The following is a 19825-nucleotide window of genomic DNA, read 5'->3' on the forward strand; positions in this document are numbered from 1 at the left end:
ACTGGGTCCGAAAACCGGGGGCCGAAAACGGGTGCCGAAAATCAAGCGTCGGAAACGCGCGCCGAAAACGGGGTCCATAAACAGAGGCCGAAAACGGCGCCAAAACCGGGGTCCGAAACCGGGGGCCGAAAACCGAGTCCGAAAACCGGGGGCCGAAAACGGGTGCTGAAACCGGGCGTCGAATTGGGGGCCGAAAACGAGGGCCAAAAATCGGGGGCCGAAACGCGCGCCGAAAACGGGCTCCGAAACCGGGGTCCGAAACGGAGGCCGGAACCGGGCGCCGACACCGGGGGCCAAAACCGGGCGCCAAAACCGGGCGTCGAAAACGGGAGCTTAAACCGGGGGCCGAAAACACGCTTTGAAGTGTCGAAAACGCAGGTCGACAAAGCGGGTGAAATGTCCCGTTCTTATTGATTAAAAACGTTCCATATTAATTGATTTCGTTGCGAGGTTTTGACCTCTATATGAGACGTTTTTCAAAGACTGCATTCATTTTTAAAACAAACCATAACCTTTATTTCATAAATAAAGGTTTAAAAAGCTTTACGTAGATTATCAAATAATGATAATCTAAAATATCCTGTTTACACACGACCATTACATAATGGTTTACAATACAAATATGTTACATCGAAATCAGTTTCTTGAATGCAGTTTTTACACAATATCATACAAACATGGACTCCAAATCTTGTCCTTATTTTAGTATGCAACAGCGGAAGCTCTTAATATTCACCTGAGAATAAACATGCTTTAAACGTCAACAAAAATGTTGGTGAGTTATAGGTTTAACCTATATATATCAAATCGTAACAATAGACCACAAGATTTCATATTTCAATACACATCCCATACATAGAGATAAAAATCATTCATATGGTGAACACCTGGTAACCGACATTAACAAGATGCATATATAAGAATATCCCCATCATTCCGGGACACCCTTCGGATATGATATAAATTTCGAAGTACTAAAGCATCCGGTACTTTGGATGGGGTTTGTTAGGCCCAATAGATCTATCTTTAGGATTCGCGTCAATTAGGGTGTCTGTTCCCTAATTCTTAGATTACCAGACTTAATAAAAAGGGGCTAATGATACCGCAGCCCGCATGCGCATGTAACATACACACGGGCATGCGCTATGGTGCGTATGCGGGGTGCTCTCATGCGTCATGCGGCATGCGGATCCGTATCTGGTCCCTTTACGGCGGTTGAGCAAATATCTTTTCCATAATTATATCCGTGATTCGGGGGAAATGGTTATGGAAACGATTATCACTATCCTATGACGGTTCTAGAATTAGGGTTTGCCTATAAATACAAACCCTAATCGTCGTTAGCAACATACCACGTTACGTAGCCATCTTCTACCACACATCCTACGTAACTTACATCCTCTATCATCTTCTAAAGGTTAACAGGTGAGTTCTTTATTAACTGGTACCTACAACCTTGCTTGGGGCCTTCTGATCGACGGACGTCATCGAAGGTGGACTTAATCACTTGGCCACCCCGCCGACATCATCATGTCGGCCAGGGTTATTCACGGTAGCCGGACCGGAGAGCCACGTTCTAAGATCCTTAAACCCCTCCTTTACGTTGAGCAAGCATGTTAAGACCCCTCGGTTAAAATATGCATGATCAAGTGGTGCTTTCATTGAGAGTCGAATTAATTCAAGACTGTTTAATTGCTTTTTCTTTTAAGGTTTTGAATTGTATGACTCGTTATTTACAAAATTTTTGAATTTTTTCTTTAACAGTATCATGACTTCCGAGGAATCATCGGAACATACCCAAACAGATGTTCAGAACGCACCGTCTGGTAGTCAACATACACCGGTTATGACTACGGAGGCCGCTACTCAGGCGGGATACACGATATACCCTCCACCTATATCCGGCGAACCCTTTCAGAGGTACAAGCCGATATATTCAGACGGGGTCACACCGCTAAGAGCAAACTCACCAGTCACAACCACGCGGCTGGACTTTTCGACAGTGGATCCAAGGGTCATCTTTGCAGGCGTTGGCGGTGGAACAACGGGGCCGCATGTGGTTTACTGCGGCCAGGTACCTATTTACAGTACCACTGTTTCAATACCTCTGCATACGCAGAGCATTCAGCAGAATTCGTCATTTACACCGTTGCAACGTTGGCAACCACCGCGCCCAGTTTCACAATTTTTAACTCCTGCGGATGCGCAGGCGTTACTTAATAGTTGGGGATTTGGGGTCATCCCAGATGCGAACTCTCATTGGGCGCCGATAACAGCGCAGCAGCAAAGCACAGCGCATACAGTTGGGCTTTTAAGTGTGTATCCTCAAGTTTCGCAGATATCTGCGCCACAGGTTTCGCTTCCTTTACAGCCACCTGTGTACTCTGCGTCTTCAAGTTATCCCTCTTTTCCAACGCAGCAGCCTTGGTCATATCCGCAGACGCAGGGTCAACCTTGGCAAAATGTTCAAGGGCAGGCAAATCTTGCAAGTCAATTCATGCAGGCCGCACCTCCCGATATGGTTCACTTATTTTCACAACCTGACTTTGTTCAGGACATGATGAAGCGTTTCTTTGCAAATTTGAAAGGGGATCCTGTTAAACCACCCTTCGAGCTACCGACTACCTTTGACAAGTTTCCTCCGCATATATCCGCCTACCCGTTTCCATCAGCACCAAAGATACCTAGCACGTTGGGTACTTACAATGGCCTGACCGATCCAGATGATTTTTTACAGCGCTTCGAAGGCGCAATGCGCACTCAAGGCTGGGTGGATCCGGTTGCGTGTCAGATATTTCCTATGACACTACAGGGTATTGCTCGTGAGTGGTTTAATAAGTTGCCAGCGGGTAGTATTGCCGGGTTTATGGATCTGCGGACAAAGTTTTTACTGCAATATCAGAATCAGAGACCACGCAAGCGCACTCACATTGAATGCCATGACATCGTGCAGAAGTCCAAGGAATCTTTGGGCGAATTTCTCACAAGGTATACTAATGAGTGCCTGCGTATACCAGATCTCAAACCAGAGCAACAGATTTCCGGACTCATACATGGTATAAACTCAGAACGTCATCCAACACTGGTAAGGCGTCTGCGCCATACAGTCCCAACAACTTATGCTGAGGCGCTTAATGAATGCCACGACTATATGCGGAGTGGCGAAGATAATGACATTCCAACAGCTAGCACACGCAACGAGAGGAAGGACGATGATGATCGTTCGCGCGATCAAAATCGTGGTAACAACTCTCGCGGAAGGTATCCTAGCGGTGGTCCTATCAGGAATGATAAAGGGAAATCAAGTGGCAATTATCGAAACAATAATCAGCGCGGCATCAACAATCAGAACTATGCGCTTCTTAAAAGCTTATCCAAAACGCCCAAAGAAATTTTGGCGACGGAGCCAGTATGCGCGACCTTCGCGGTCCCAACTCCGCTTACAGAATTTGGTAAGCGGGATAAGACAAAGTATTGTGAATTTCACGATGATTACGGGCACGATACGAATAGGTGTAAAAACTTGATGGAACGGGTACTGGAGGCGCTCCGTGCGGGTAAGTTGGATCACCTCAAACCGCCAAAGAAAGATAAAGGGAAAGCCGCAGAAGAGGGGTCAAAAACTAAAACCTTCGCGTGGCAGAAAGTGGATAAGACCAAAAATGCTGATTTAACCATTAACATGGTTGATGCAGAGAAATTAGGTCAGCGAAGAAAGTATAACGATCATCAGGATTGGGAACTTCTTCCAATCACTTTCCCTCCTGTGATGACAATTGACAGGGTGAATGAACCTATCATTATCAAGTGCCGCATTCCTTCTTGCGGGGTGCAGGTCAAGCGCATGCATGTCGACACTGGGAGCGGCGTTGACATTATGTACGAGCATTGCTATCAATTTCTTCCCGCACACGTGAAGGCGCAGCTACGTCCGTCTGATATCACGCTGTCTGGTTTTTCCGGAGAAAGCTCATGGCCCGTGGGACGGATAGAGTTATTAATAGAGCTCGAAGATGACAAGAATCCGCAGTTAATAAGGAACGAATTAGTTGACTTTTATGTGGTTCGCTCGACTTCGCGATATAATGCGCTACTGGGAAGAAATTTCATACGGCGTTTTAACATCATACCTTCGGTAGTGCACGGTTTGATTAAGTTTCCTACTAAGGGAGGAGTTGCCACAATGGCGTCACATCAAAAGATTGAGATATGTGCGTCAGTTGTGCAAATTAACATCCCTAGCGTCGGGGAGCAGATTGCAAGCAGTGCGGTCATTGCTAATCGCTTGCATCCAGATAAGGGTATAAAAATCGGCGCAGGTTTATCAGCTGAAACCAAGGCTAAGTTACATGGTATATTGTCCGCAAACGCAGATGTTTTCGCATGGCGCGAATCAGATATGACAGGTGTCCCGCGGGACATTGCGGAACATAAATTGAATGTTAATCCATCGCTCACACCTGTTAGACAAAAGAAGCGACATATGGCTTTAGACCGCAGTGATTGGCTATGCGCAGAAGTAGACAACCTTGTCAAAGCAAACATTCTACGCGAAGTGCGTTATCAAACATGGGTTGCCAATCCGGTGTTGGTGAAAAAGGCTGATGGTAACTGGCGAATGTGCGTTGATTTTAAAGACATTAACAAAGCATGTCCTAAAGACAATTACCCTCTCCCGGAGATAGACTGGAAGGTTGAATCTTTGTCTGGATTCAGATATAAGTGCTTTCTGGACGCATACAAAGATTATCACCAAATTCTAATGGCTGCGGAAGACGAAGACAAGACTGCTTTTCATACGCCGCAGGGTATTTATTGTTACACAAAGATGCCTTTCGGCTTGAAGAACGCGGGCGCGACCTATCAGCGTGTAATTGACGCAGCATTCAAGCCTCAAATTGGCAGAAATCTTGAAGCGTATGTCGATGACTTGGTAATCAAAAGCAACACCGAAGAAGACATGCTCGCAGACATTCTAGAAACGTTTGCGTCTCTGCGAAGGATCAACATGAAGCTTAATCCGCTTAAATGTAGCTTTGGAGAGGAGGAAGGCAAGTTTCTAGGTCATGTGGTGACAGCGCGGGGTATCAAGGCTAATCCCAAAAAGATTGAAGCTATTGATAATTTACCATCTCCGAAAACAAAGAAAGATGTGCAGAGTCTCACTGGGAAGCTCGCAGCAATCACGCGGTTTTTGTCAAAAGCCGCAGAGCGTCAGCTACCATTCTTTAACACTTTGAAAAACTGTTTGAAGAAAAAGGATTTTGTCTGGACTCAGGAAGCAGAATCAGCCTTTCAGGAGATGAAAAAGGTGCTTGCAGAGTTACTGTAGCGACCCCGACAAATCGTCAAGTGACGGCGTCGGCTACGTGGGTCCCATTACCTGATTATAAGTCTTTAAGATAACGTTTGACCAAAATATATCGCCTTCATTTCAAAATAAAGATTGTTTTCAAAGTTTACAAGAATTGTTCAACCAAAAGTTAAGTTACAACGTTATAAGTACGATTGAAATCTAGGCGACACGGTTTAAAGTAAAGTCAAAAGACGCTCCATGAAATGCATGTATACTCGACATCGGATGCAAGTATCAATTAGTGAGCGGAAGCATGTATCACATATCGTGCAAGACCTGAGAAAAACATAGAAATCTGTCAACGAAAACGTTGGTGAAATCATAGGTTTAAGTAAGTAGTGAGTAAAAGTAAAGTAAGCCGAACCACAAGGTTTGCAAAGTTGAAATAATAGTAATACATTCTAAAAGTTAATATTCACGAGCACCCAATTATCAAAGCTTAACATTCCGTCCGTTGAATACCCCATAAATTAGTGCTAGAACTACACTGTTCCCGAAAATATATTTCATCCGTAGACGGTAGCGAACCGTCAAAGATGAGGGTTGTCAAACCCATATGGCCATATAACATAAGTTCTCGCTTACACCATCTGATGTAACTAATGATAATCGGATTGAGGATTTCTGTTCTAAACTCGTATGTAGAATGTTTGTTTTCCCGTTCTTGTGTTCGCTTAGTTCAAAATAATCGTTTATGTTTTCTCATCCCAAAAGTAAGTTCGAAAGAGTAAAAAGTGGGACTATGATCTCACCTTGAGTGCAAGAGTTAATAAAGTACTTCAACAAGTAGACGCGTGCAAAGACAAAGCTAGTCTTGACCTAAACATATAGGTTGTATCAATAACGGTAAACACAAACGGTCAAAGATGTTCAATTAGTCCTATGGCTCATTACGACTCGATTAATATAGCATGTGAATCAATTAGTCAAGTTTCATGCACGATACAAGTAACTAAGCATGTTAGAATGATCGTATAATTGTTTGGTTAAGTTTGACTAAAAGTCAAACTTGGTCAAAGTCAAGGTCAACGGGGTCGGGTCGGGTATCCGACAATTTTCCCATGATGAGAAATCATTTATGAGCAGAATGGCCAAGTTTTATGTTAATCGGAGTTACGGTTAAGCGGGAAACATTTTGTGAAAGGAAAAATAAAAAACAAAAATGAGCTGGGCATATGCGCGGCGCGCAATGGGTTGCGCGGCGCGCACCCAAGTGTAAATCCTGGTCAGAACTTAACCACGAAGGCAAACATCTGGGATTTCTAATTCTGCGCGGCGCGCGGGTATATGCGCGGCGCGCAATACCTGGGAAACATGCAGTTTGCAGAAAAATGGTCCAAGTCACGAACCAAAACTCAAATTAACATATTTTATGAACCGAAAACATCCAAAATGCATACTATATATCGTTGGAAAGGTAATTTGACAAGGAAAACAACTAAACACGTTTCATCAAACAAAAACATCAATTTCAATAACCGATTTTCCGTCAAGTGATCATTAAGAATCCATTTTCAAAGTTTCAAGTTCATCAAATGCATTTTAAGTTTCGGGAATCCAATTCACACATGTGATATGCCGTTTTGAAGGTGATCAAACACACATTGTAACAAAATTCTTATCTACAATATTTCATAGCATTTGGTGCATCAAAAGTTCATCTAAAGCTTATCAAACCCTAATCCAAGTCCACAAAATCACTAATCATGTTCTTGGAGTTTCCTTAATCAACCTATACATCAAAACGAAGCTAATGATACTAGTAACACTTTTAAAACATGCACTTTAACAATCTAACAACATTTGATCATCCAAAATCAATGATTTAGCAAGTAATTTTCATATTGAACTAGTTACACCAAAAACAACGAATCGAGCATACAAATTACATACACGACATCACAATGAGCCATAGACACTAATTAACAACTTTATAACTCAAAAATCTCAAGAACACATAAAATTAGTGATTTTAGAAAGTTACCCAAATGAGATGAAGTTGGTATCAAATTGAAGAGGATGAAGAGAGGATTCCAAATATGTATTTTGTTTAGTTGTAAGCTTCCTTGATTGAATTTGGATGATGAATTTATGAATTGGGATTTGAGAGGATTTGTGGAAGTATTAAAGAAAAATGGAAAAGAAAAAGATAAATGAATGGATGAGGGAGGTTTGACCTCTTTGACCTAGTCAAAGGTTTGGTCCCTTGGCAAGTTTGGTCCCTCTAGTTTCAAAGCGGGTGCGGGAAATAACCAAACGAATATTTTAAAACGCTCGAGTAAACGGGTGACGTTATAATTAAATAACGAGGATATTATGAACGTTAGTTAACGAAAGATACCAAATTAAATGACGAAAGATATTATAAAAAAAAAAAAGACGGTGTTAAAGTAAATTTAACGGAAAAACGCGGGATGTTACATTACCCACACCTCAAAAGAAATTTCGTCCCGAAATTTAGTTGGAAGTAATAGTCGATGTCTCTTACTCGAGACCTAGTGTAGTAACTCTACGAATGATTGAAGGTACTTTCTTGGACATTCCACGAATCCGGATAGTCGGGGTGTTACGTTGTATTAGGGCTTGGTTTTACGATCCACAAGTTCAGCCGGTTTTTCCTATGAGGAGGAGTTTGTCATCAATAGTTGGTGCATCTAGAAGGATTGCACGTTCCTGTTCCACAGGACACGTTTCTAAGTTTGTTACACGAAATGTAAGGTAAACGGAAACTTAATTGAGTCGGAAGTTCTAAACGGTAGGAAGCGGTTCCAATACGCCCCAAGGTTTCAAAAGGTTCAATATTGCGGCTATAGCCTTTCTCGATTTCCTAAAATGGATTTTACCTTTCCAAGGTGCGGTTTCTCAATATTACGCGATTACACACTGGGATTTGTGAGGTTTTCATCTAAGTTTGGTATAACTCTTCTGGCGACAATGGGTTGTCTCGAGCCCTTCTCGGACTTGAACGATCTCAATTGTTGTTGTTTTTTTTTTTTTTTTGATGGAGTTCAGATTTCGGTGGTTGATGCTTTGGTTAAATGAACAGGGGTATGACATTAGCGGTCATATAGGGTTTCGGAAAGTGCGTGTGAACACACGAGTGGTATCTACTGTTGTAAGAGTGATCTACTAAAGGTGACAATACGAGTTTGTGACATGTCTTTCCAAGACGTAAATCGTTCGTTTGCTCGGTTCGTCGGTTTGTGGGTGGTACGCGGTACTCATGTCTAAACGGGTCTCCAAGGTTTCTTGTAAAACTAGAAGTGAAACGAGTATTTCGATACGGAATAATTGACAAAGATACACCGTGTTGGAATAGAATCTCTTAAGATACGTTTGAACAAGTTAGTTAGGGTTCGAAAAATGTTCGTTAGGACTATTCACCCTCGTGGCGAATACTTAGGTAATATGAGGAATTTCTTTAAACGGAAATGCGAGCGATAAAGATAGGAGTGAAATGAGGACTTAGAATAGGATGAGCTTGCATCTCGAGGTTGCCATAACGTGCCTCTAGTTGTCAAAAGTTGAAGTCTGAAAGAGAAACGAGGTAGTACACGTAGTTGTATAGTTCGGGGTTGAATAATAGTTGACCGATTATCATAAACACAAGGGCGTTAAGTCAAAGAAGAGTGAAGTATCGTTGGATTGTGTGTTATCTTAAATTCCAGTAATATCAGACGGTGACGGTGAAATAACAGAGGTATGTAGTGTGGTACGTGATGACGAGAAGTTTGATCGGATCCACAATTTAGTATTCGAATTCTTCGTGTAAAATAACGAATTTTAGTTATGTTGTTTTTTTTTTGAGTCGAGAGAGTATGCCTTTCGGCGTTCAAATAGAAATATTTCCATGTTCGAGTTCCATCTGTTGCTATACGATTTTAACTAGAAATGTTGGTGTGAAGAATCACGCTCAAGGTTCGAACACGGAGAGGTTTAGAGTTTTCCTTAGTGAGTTAACGAGTTTAAAAGTCGTGTGACACCGTGTGATACCATTCTGTAACACCCCAGCTTAACATGACCACAATATTGTCCGCTTTGCCCGCAGGCGCACGGCTTTTTCTTGGCGATAACACACGAGAAAAGTCAGAAATTAATCTTCGGTAACAACCGGTGAGATCTAATATTTTTACGAATATAAGTCTGAGTTGGGAGAGTTTCCTGATTACATGTGGCTTGATTTCGAGATTGATTGTAATGCCTTGACCGTTAACATCATGGTCTATAAAATTGGACTTCGTTCAACAGAAATTCTCACTCGGAGAATTTGGTATAGAGTTGCTCTTTTCTCAAAAGTTCGAGCTTAAGATGGTGATGTTGTTCGTTTTCCTTCTTTACTTGAATAAGTTAAGATGTCATCTATAAATACGATAACAGATTAGTCTATATGAATTTGCATACGCGGTTTAGGAGGTTCATGAATACGGACGGAGTCCTAAATAAATCAAACGGTACTAAGAGAGATTTACAACTAACGTTGCGAGTTCGGAAATGGCTTAGGAGACATCGTCTCCCTTAACCCCCAATTGATGATAACCGGAACGGAGGTCGATTTGGAACATACGGGAATCGTGCAAATAATCATGAGGTCATGGATGCGAGGGAGAGGGTATCGGTTTCCAACCGAAAATTTCTTAGTTCACAATAATCTATACATAAATGTAGGGCAACAATTTCTCCTTAATGAATAGGTTTTGAGTTCCTTAGTTCTATTGGTGTCGAGTTCAATTTCTTAACGTATATCCTCTGATAATATTTATAGGCACACAATATTTTTCCGTTGGTCGCTTAAATCGTCTAAGTAGTATCTGGGGGAAAGAGGTGGAATATAAAGAGCACGAGTCAAATCCTTGGTTATAAAACGTCTAACGGTACTCGAATCGAATAAGTATGAAATATACGGTTTGTTGTGAAGAAACGTACCCGTGACTAGTCCATCATCGTCTCGGGCATCCTAGGTGTCGATGTTGTAAGTTCAACGGCGCGCGTTGGTTTTTGCTTTATTCTTTGGGCATTCATTCCTAAAATGACCCGATTGGCCACATTTGTAGCAAATACTCGGCTTTGGTGCGTCGGGCCCCTTTTGAGTGACGGGGGCGGTACTTCCACAATATTTGGCAATATGACCACTACCTTGGCACCGATGGCAAATTAGCTTGTCACATTCACCAAAATGATGCTTGTGGCATTTGTTGCAAAAAGGTCGTTTTCCGGCATACCCTTTCTTGTCGCCGGGGAAAAAGGGCTCTTTGGTGAAGTTGTTATTGTTGCGGTTGCTTGATTGGGAGGCTTCCCATTTTCTTTTGTTGTTACTCGGGTGGTTCTCGATCATTGGTGCCGGTGCTTCCATTTCATTCGCCGTTTCTAAAGTTTGGCGGGCCTTGGTTAAAGCCTCTTGTAGGTTAGTGGGTTGGGATGCCATTACCCCGTGTTGAATGCTCTTAGGGAGGCCATCCATGTAAAGTTCGACTCTTAGGGATTCGGGAGTCATGAGATTTGGACACATTGAGACTAGTTCGGTAAACCGTTGATTATAAGCTCCGAGGTCATTCCCGACCGTTCTTAAATTCCTTAGCCCCTGCTCGAGCCTTCGAGTCTCATCGCGCGGGAAGTATTCGGTGATCATTGTTTCTCTTAATTCGGTCCAAGAGAGTGTAAGGGCTTCATCGATACCCACTGATTGTACATACGTGTTCCACCATGAGAGAGCGATACCGGTAAGAGTGAGGGTGGAAAACTTGACCTTATCTTGGTCCTGACAACCGCTTATGCTAAAAACGGATTCTGTTTGTTCAAACCATCGGGTGAGAGTAACCGGTCCCCCGGTTCCATCGAAAGTGGGAGGATTGTACTTCATGAAGTTCTTGTAGGAGCAACCTTCGATTGAATTACCGGCTCCAGGATTGTTGTTGTTAGAAAAGTGATTGGCCACGGCCGTACCCACGGCGGTGGTTATCATTCGTTGAAGAGCTTGTTCTAGAGTTTCGAGAGGAGTGTTGTGTTGACCTTGGTGAGCCATTGTTCCTTCATGAGACAAGAATATCGTTGGTTAGTATTTTCAACAATACTAACCGTGGCATGGAATAAGGATAGAGAGAAAATTTTCCTTGACTCGCCTTAAATTCTCTATGTCATAATGTCGGAACGTCCATGTGAATCACCGTAATATAATCCCGGAAATTATATTACCCTGATTCTCATGTGCATTTAACATTACTTCATAAAGTCAAGGTGGCGCATCAACAAAATTTATCAACGTAAGATCAAGATCGAATACGAGTTAGATATGATAGAAGAGTTCGAGTATAAATGCACAATTAGTCAAATAATTCCTACTTCAGTCTATATGCCGGTTGTAATCTAGATTCACCTATGTACCCTATGACTCGGGGTGGACACAAATGAACTCTAAATCCCTACAACCAAGGCTCTGATACCACTTGTAGCGACCCCAACAAATCGTCAAGTGACGGCGTCGGCTACGTGGGTCCCATTACCTGATTATAAGTCTTTAAGATAACGTTTGACCAAAATATATCGCCTTCATTTCAAAATAAAGATTGTTTTCAAAGTTTACAAGAATTGTTCAACCAAAAGTTAAGTTACAACGTTATAAGTACGATTGAAATCTAGGCGACACGGTTTAAAGTAAAGTCAAAAGACGCTCCATGAAATGCATGTATACTCGACATCGGATGCAAGTATCAATTAGTGAGCGGAAGCATGTATCACATATCGTGCAAGACCTGAGAAAAACATAGAAATCTGTCAACGAAAACGTTGGTGAAATCATAGGTTTAAGTAAGTAGTGAGTAAAAGTAAAGTAAGCCGAACCACAAGGTTTGCAAAGTTGAAATAATAGTAATACATTCTAAAAGTTAATATTCACGAGCACCCAATTATCAAAGCTTAACATTCCGTCCGTTGAATACCCCATAAATTAGTGCTAGAACTACACTGTTCCCGAAAATATATTTCATCCGTAGACGGTAGCGAACCGTCAAAGACGAGGGTTGTCAAACCCATATGGCCATATAACATAAGTTCTCGCTTACACCATCTGATGTAACTAATGATAATCGGATTGAGGATTTCTGTTCTAAACTCGTATGTAGAATGTTTGTTTTCCCGTTCTTGTGTTCGCTTAGTTCAAAAGAATCGCTTATGTTTTCTCATCCCAAAAGTAAGTTCGAAAGAGTAAAAAGTGGGACTATGATCTCACCTTGAGTGCAAGAGTTAATAAAGTACTTCAACAAGTAGACGCGTGTAAAGACAAAGCTAGTCTTGACCTAAACATATAGGTTGTATCAATAACGGTAAACACAAACGGTCAAAGATGTTCAATCAGTCCTATGGCTCGTTACGACTCGATTAATATAGCATGTGAATCAATTAGTCAAGTTTCATGCACGATACAAGTAACTAAGCATGTTAGAACGATCGTATAATTGTTTGGTTAAGTTTGACTAAAAGTCAAACTTGGTCAAAGTCAAGGTCAACGGGGTCGGGTCGGGTATCCGACAATTTTCCCATGATGAGAAATCATTTATGAGCAGAATGGCCAAGTTTCATGTTAATCGGAGTTACGGTTAAGCGGGAAACATTTTGTGAAAGGAAAAATAAAAAACAAAAATGAGCTGGGCATATGCGCGGCGCGCAATGGGTTGCGCGGCGCGCACCCAAGTGTAAATCCTGGTCAGAACTTAACCACGAAGGCAAACATCTGGGATTTCTAATTCTGCGCGGCGCGCGGGTATATGCGCGGCGCGCAATACCTGGGAAACATGCAGTTTGCAGAAAAATGGTCCAAGTCACGAACCAAAACTCAAATTAACATATTTTATGAACCGAAAACATCCAAAATGCATACTATATATCGTTGGAAAGGTAATTTGACAAGGAAAACAACTAAACACGTTTCATCAAACAAAAACATCAATTTCAATAACCGATTTTCCATCAAGTGATCATTAAGAATCCATTTTCAAAGTTTCAAGTTCATCAAATGCATTTTAAGTTTCGGGAATCCAATTCACACATGTGATATGCCGTTTTGAAGGTGATCAAACACACATTGTAACAAAATTCTTATCTACAATATTTCATAGCATTTGGTGCATCAAAAGTTCATCTAAAGCTTATCAAACCCTAATCCAAGTCCACAAAATCACTAATCATGTTCTTGGAGTTTCCTTAATCAACCTATATATCAAAACGAAGCTAATGATACTAGTAACACTTTTAAAACATGCACTTTAACAATCTAACAACATTTGATCATCCAAAATCAAGGATTTAGCAAGTAATTTTCATATTGAACTAGTTACACCAAAAACAACGAATCGAGCATACAAATTACATACACGACATCACAATGAGCCATAGACACTAATTAACAACTTTATAACTCAAAAATCTCAAGAACACATAAAATTAGTGATTTTAGAAAGTTACCCAAATGAGATGAAGTTGGTATCAAATTGAAGAGGATGAAGAGAGGATTCCAAATATGTATTTTGTTTAGTTGTAAGCTTCCTTGATTGAATTTGGATGATGAATTTATGAATTGGGTTTTGAGAGGATTTGTGGAAGTATTAAAGAAAAATGGAAAAGAAAAAGATAAATGAATGGATGAGGGAGGTTTGACCTCTTTGACCTAGTCAAAGGTTTGGTCCCTTGGCAAGTTTGGTCCCTCTAGTTTCAAAGCGGGTGCGGGAAATAACCAAACGAATATTTTAAAACGCTCGAGTAAACGGGTGACGTTATAATTAAATAACGAGGATATTATGAACGTTAGTTAACGAAAGATACCAAATTAAATGACGAAAGATATTATATAAAAAAAAAGACGGTGTTAAAATAAATTTAACGGAAAAACGCGGGATGTTACAGTTACCAACACTTACTGCGCCAGTCCCTGGGGAGACGTTAACGCTGTACCTTGCGGCATCAAAGGAAGCAATCAGTTCAGTTCTCATCGCAGACCGCGAAAAGGTAACTTATCAATTTACTTGCATTATTTATTTCGCAGAACTTTAACGCTGAGGTTTTCTCAGACACAAATGCCGGTCTACTTCGTAAGCAAGACGCTGACATCAAGCGAAGTAAACTACTCGCCAATAGAGAAGTTAGTATATGCGCTTGTCCATACAGCGCGGCGTTTACGCCGATACTTTCAAGCACATCCGATTGTGGTTCTAACTGATCAGCCAATCAAACAGGTACTGTACAAGCCCGAGATTTCTGGCCGAATGGCCAAGTGGGCAGTCGAATTGGGAGAACATGAAATAAACTTTTCTTCACGCAGTGCGGTTAAGGGTCAAATACTTGCTGACTACCTAGCAGAAATACCTGCGGATGTTGAAGCGTCAGCAGAACATCAAGATCCGCCCGCACCTGTTCTATCACCATGGGAATTATACACTGATGGTGCGTGTAGCGCATCTGGCGCTGGCGCAGGTGTAATTTTGACAGGTCCAGGCGGTGAGGAACATACGTACGCACTGCGGTTTAATTTTGCTGTCACAAACAATGAAGCAGAGTATGAGGCTCTGCTAGCAGGTATGCGCATCGCGCATAAGCTAAATGTTAAAATCTTGCACGCTTACGTGGATTCAAAGCTAGTATGCAATCAAGTCTGCGGAGACTTCGAAGCGCACGACATTGCTATGCAGCAATATTTATCGCTTGTTCATAATCTCGCTGACCAGTTCGAGGCTTTTCAAATCTCGCACGTAATGCGGGGGCAAAATAAGAAGGCGGATGCGCTAAGCAAACTAGCTGCCTTGGCTTTTGATCATATGGGTAAGAAAATTCTAATAGAGGAACTCAACGCAAAATCTATTGTCATGATGCCTCTAGTGGCACCGGTTGAGGAATCAAGCCCAACGTGGATGACGCCCATCATCGCTTTTTTACGGGACGGCACTTCACCCGCGGACTCCTCTGATGCGAAGAAAGTCCGCACAAAGGCACCGCTTTATGCCCTCGAGGGTGACGTCTTGTATCGAAGAAACTATTTGGGACCGCATTTAAGGTGCGTAGGTCCGAAAGAGGCAGAGGAAGTTATACGCGAGGTGCATGAGGGTGCATGCGCCCTTCATTCGGGACACAGGTCCATTGTGTCAAAAATCATGCGGTTAGGTTATTATTGGCCTACTATGTACGCAGACAGGGCGCGTATTTTCAAGCAATGCGAATCATGCCAAATACATGCACCTATCAGCAGGGCACCTGCGCATCCAATGATACCGGTCTCCTCACCATGGCCATTCTGCAAATGGGCGATCGACATAGTCGGACCATTCCCCAAAGGCCAAGGTAATATTGCCATTCATTTGCTAAATATGCTACTTACGTCATTATCTTACGCATACTCTGCACACGCAGGAAATGTCAAATTCTTAATTGTTGCAATCGATTACTTCACGAAGTGGGTCGAAGCGAAACCGCTGGCAACAATTTCAGGGAAAAGAGTGCGGAATTTTATATGGGAAGACATTGTCTGTCGATTCGGCATACCCAATGAAATTGTTAGTGATAACGGTACACAATTTGCCGGCGATCCTTTTCGCAGTTGGTGTGCGGAACTTAATATTAAGCAAACTTTTACTTCAGTTGCGCATCCGCAGGCGAATGGCCAGTGCGAAGTTACCAACCGAGATATAGTTGCTGGAATCAAGGCAAGGTTGGGTCATGACCGCGTTGGTTGGGTGGATGAGCTTCCAAAGGTTTTATGGGCGCATAGAACCACACCCAAAGCAAGCACTGGTGAGACTCCGTTTAGTTTGGTTTATGGGTCAGAAGCTGTTGTACCCGCAGAGATTGGGGTACCAACGTTCCGCATACAAAACTTTGATGAGCAAAATAACTCTGAAGCTCTGCGGGAAAATCTTAATCTGCTTGAAGAACGCAGACTCTCTGCGGCTGTTAACGAAGCAAATAACAAGCAGAAAATCGCAAAGTATTACAATCAGCGTGTGCGTTCACGCACTTATAAGTGCGGTGATTTGGTTTGGCGCCAGAACGATGCAAGTCATGCGGAAGATACTGGGAAACTGGGACCTCGTTGGGAGGGCCCATACAGGGTAGCAAAAGCAAGCAACACCGGGGCATACCATCTAGAGACATTAGATGGCAAACCTGTGAAACGCACTTGGCATGCGACGTTATTGAAAAAATGTTACATGTAGCTAGATGGACTTGATCACTCCAATTTGTTTAGCACATTAATTTATTTTTCATCCTTTCGGATATGTCGCAGTTGTAATCATAATTAATGCCAAATAAAATAATTACATGCGCATACTTTTGTTGTCCATTTATATTTTTTGTATGCGATTCCTGCCTACTTAAGGGGTGTCCTCTAGCCCCCGTGCGGCAGAAGCCTGTTTGGTTACAAGGCTAGACAATAACGGCAGGCGAAGGGAATTGGTTTTCCCCTAGCCAAGCGCCACGCAGACTAGATGGCTGCAAAGTCGACTTTAAAAAAAAAAAATATACAAGCATTGGTTTGCTTGTGCGTAATCGCTCTCGCATTGGTTTGCTTGAGGAACTCCTAAGCATAAAAACATTGGTTTGTTTTTAGTTGCGTTTGCTTACCATACAACTAATAGTGCACCTCTAGTACATGACAAAGCAATAGCGCAGTAGCTTTTGAGTCTAAATTGTTAAAGGTAAGTTAAAATATTGGTTTATTTTACGCAGTACCATCCGCATACGCATAAGTTGTGGTTAACTATGCGCATGCGCATGCGGTTCATAATTTGTTTTGATTCGCGATATATAAACAAGGATATCACGCATGCATAACAGACAAACATATATACACATCCAAATAAATTATTACATAAGTAATTGTTTCACATGCCTGCCCAACATGGGACTTAGGGCTCCAAAATACATTTACAATTACCTGCCTAAGATTAGGGCTTACGGCACAAACTACTCTAGTAATCCTCCTTCAAAAACCCATCAAGCGGCATCGTCGGGTCAGCCGCAAACGCATTGATCAAAGGGATAGGGATGGACTTGATTGCCTCTTCCGCCTCCAGCAGCGCCGCGGCCGTTCCCTCATTTAATTTCTTTTGGACAATGTCGGGGAACGGTGGAGTTAGGCCGCATGCCTGGATCACTTCCCGCACAGCCTTGTTCACCTCATGGTCCTTGACCGCATCGACATAGGCATTAAACCGGTCGGACACGGGCTCGGAGTCCATCACTTTCTGCGCAATTGCGGGGAGTGCGGTGCGCAGCTTTGTCATATCTGCCTCGGCCAGCTCGCGGTCGGTAACCGCATCGTCCCTCTCCCTCGTCACCTTTTCCAACTCCAGCCTCACTCGCTCAGTTTCCCCCTTCGCCTGATCAACCGCACCCACAAGCTCTTGATTCTTTTTTCTTTCTTGAATCAAGAGGGTCTTGGTTTCGGCCGCAGTCAATTCAACAGCTTTGCGGGCCTCCTCAGCAGCGTCCCTGTCCTTCTTGACCTGATCTACACCCGCCTGCAGCAAACCCAACTCCACCTCTTTGCGCAGTGCAACATCGTATAGGCTGGAGGATCGACGGGCTTGGTCCGCAAACATCCCAAAGAATACCAGCCCGTTCTAGACAAAGGCGTTGAGCGCCTGGTTAAACGGCAGCGCGGCCAGTTGCTCGCGGAACTCTGCTGGGAAGATTTGCTGCAAGAATGCAGATTGCTCCGCAGCATTTTCTGCGGAGGACTGGCAAAGTTGGCGGAGGTTGGCAACACGGAAGCTGCCTTGCGGAGGAGGTAATGTAGACTCAGACTCGACGGGGATCGCCTTGTCTTTGGATGTGGCAGTGGCCTGCAGCTCGGGGTTGACCCGCGGTGTTGTTGGCTGCGTCTCCTCCACATGCTCTGCAAAATACTCAGATTAGTACGCAGCTTTTTCTACGCGGTATACATGCGAAAAAATAAACGCTCACCATTAATGGGGGGAGGTAGGTCTGCGGACCGCGGCTCGATGGCAACAAAATTGTCGTTGCGCATATCCTCCAGCTGCTTAGGAGTCTTCTTCTTCTTCTTCTGAGCCTCGGACGTCCCAGCCGCCTTGCGTTTATTGCCTGACTCCGCCGGCGTTTCCTCCACATGTTCGCTAGCAGCTGCCTGCTCTAGCTGTTTGTCCACATCCTGCTTGCGGAAAGAGATCCCAGCAATCTCCTCCGCGGTAAGCACCTTCTTCATCCTCATCTCTGCAAACAATAAACGCCTGCGTTAGAAAATATACAAAAATTTATGTAAGTACGCGTTTATGCTATTCCTACCCTTTCCATCGGGGCCAACTATGGCCGGCCGCACATCCTCCCAAGGCCAATACGCGGAGATCTTCCCCAACCGCAGCATAACATTACCATACGAACGGTGCACCAGTTGTGCGTTGACGCACTGCTTCAACAACTTTTTCTCCTCGTCATCCAACGCTGGCATCTTGTTCACATCTTTTTCTACCTTCTCGCACCAAATAAGCGTCTTCGGGAAGCCAGTGCCTACTACGGTCTGGTCGACGAAGAAAAAAGTTTCTTTCCAACTTCCCGCATTCGATTTCGGGTTTTTGTGAAATTTTGGCGTGCGAAGAAGGTGAACCAAGATTTATGGTGGTTGGCTAAGCGGAATAGGTGGCAAAAAACCTTCACCAATGGTACTGTGTTGAGTGCAACACACCACATCTCGAATAGAACGATTTTGCCTATAGCATACGGGTGCAATTGCCCTAGCCCTACTTTGAAATGATCTAGTACACCTAAAAAGAAGTCGGTGGGTGGAACTCTAAAATTACCATGCTTAAAAGCATGTTCGTAGATCGCCACCTTATTCTCTGGTGGCTGATGGGCTCGCTGGCTAGGCAGAGGTGGTACCGGATTATAACCCGCTAGAGGGGGGTATTGCTTAACTAAGTGGTCGATGTTTTTCTGGCCTATGTTGGACTCTACATTCTCTACGAAAGTTTCATTAGCTTTGGTCATTTTTAGATGAATGGAGAACGACTGACCTTTAAATGACGATCGGAATATGACGGAGTTGATCGGAATTGATAGGATTTGAAGGCGAGAGCGTATTTGGGAAGCTTGACACCGGAAAAGTGAAAATGTGTGTGATTTGGGGCTATTTATAGGCAAGATTGGGGGAGCGTGGGTTGGAATGGTGTTATCGTGGCCATACACGTGTAATGCAATCGACGGGTAGCATTTGCTGATCGCGCGTGGTGTCAGTTAAGAATGATTACAAACACGCGCGTGGTTCGCACGCACCTGCGGCATTGTTACTTTATGTTTTGTCAGCCGAATGGGCTTCTGCGATTGTGACAGGCATCGAGGCGCACGCGAGGACATTAAATGCTCGTCGTCCTTTTGTTTTCTCTTTTTCGCTTAATAGTTTGATATCATATGACTTGCGTCATATAACATCAAACTGGGGGGACTTAATGATACCGCAGCCCGCATGCGCATGTA

At 43.1% G+C, this 19825-nt stretch overlaps 1 protein-coding gene across 1 annotated transcript; it reads right to left on the reverse strand.

Annotated features, from left to right (window-relative positions):
• Nucleotides 1-333: 333 nt before the first annotated feature.
• On the reverse strand, nt 334-18817 carry LOC139842803 (uncharacterized). The gene is made up of 3 exons (XM_071832908.1): nt 18302-18817; nt 18035-18233; nt 334-406 (listed from the first exon to the last, which is right to left on the reverse strand). The coding sequence occupies exons 1-3, from the start codon at nt 18564-18566 to the stop codon at nt 334-336; spliced, it is 537 nt and encodes a 178-aa protein (XP_071689009.1). The 5' UTR covers nt 18567-18817.
• Nucleotides 18818-19825: the final 1008 nt, after the last annotated feature.

The sequence above is a fragment of the Rutidosis leptorrhynchoides genome, chromosome 4 (assembly GCF_046630445.1).
Source record: "Rutidosis leptorrhynchoides isolate AG116_Rl617_1_P2 chromosome 4, CSIRO_AGI_Rlap_v1, whole genome shotgun sequence".
In the NCBI taxonomy this organism is placed as follows: domain Eukaryota; kingdom Viridiplantae; phylum Streptophyta; class Magnoliopsida; order Asterales; family Asteraceae; genus Rutidosis; species Rutidosis leptorrhynchoides.

Excerpts from the sequence above, each read along its gene's own strand:
- LOC139842803 (XM_071832908.1), bottom strand. The coding sequence starts at position 18,566 with ATGAGGATGAAGAAGGTGCTTACCGCGGAGGAGATTGCTGGGATCTCT. Across the intron at positions 18,234-18,301 it reads CCTACCTCCCCCCATTAATG|AGCATGTGGAGGAGACGCAG; the intron begins GTGAGCGTTTAT and ends AGTATTTTGCAG. Across the intron at positions 407-18,034 it reads GAGCAATCTGCATTCTTGCA|AACGGGACATTTCACCCGCT; the intron begins GCAAATCTTCCC and ends TTAATCAATAAG.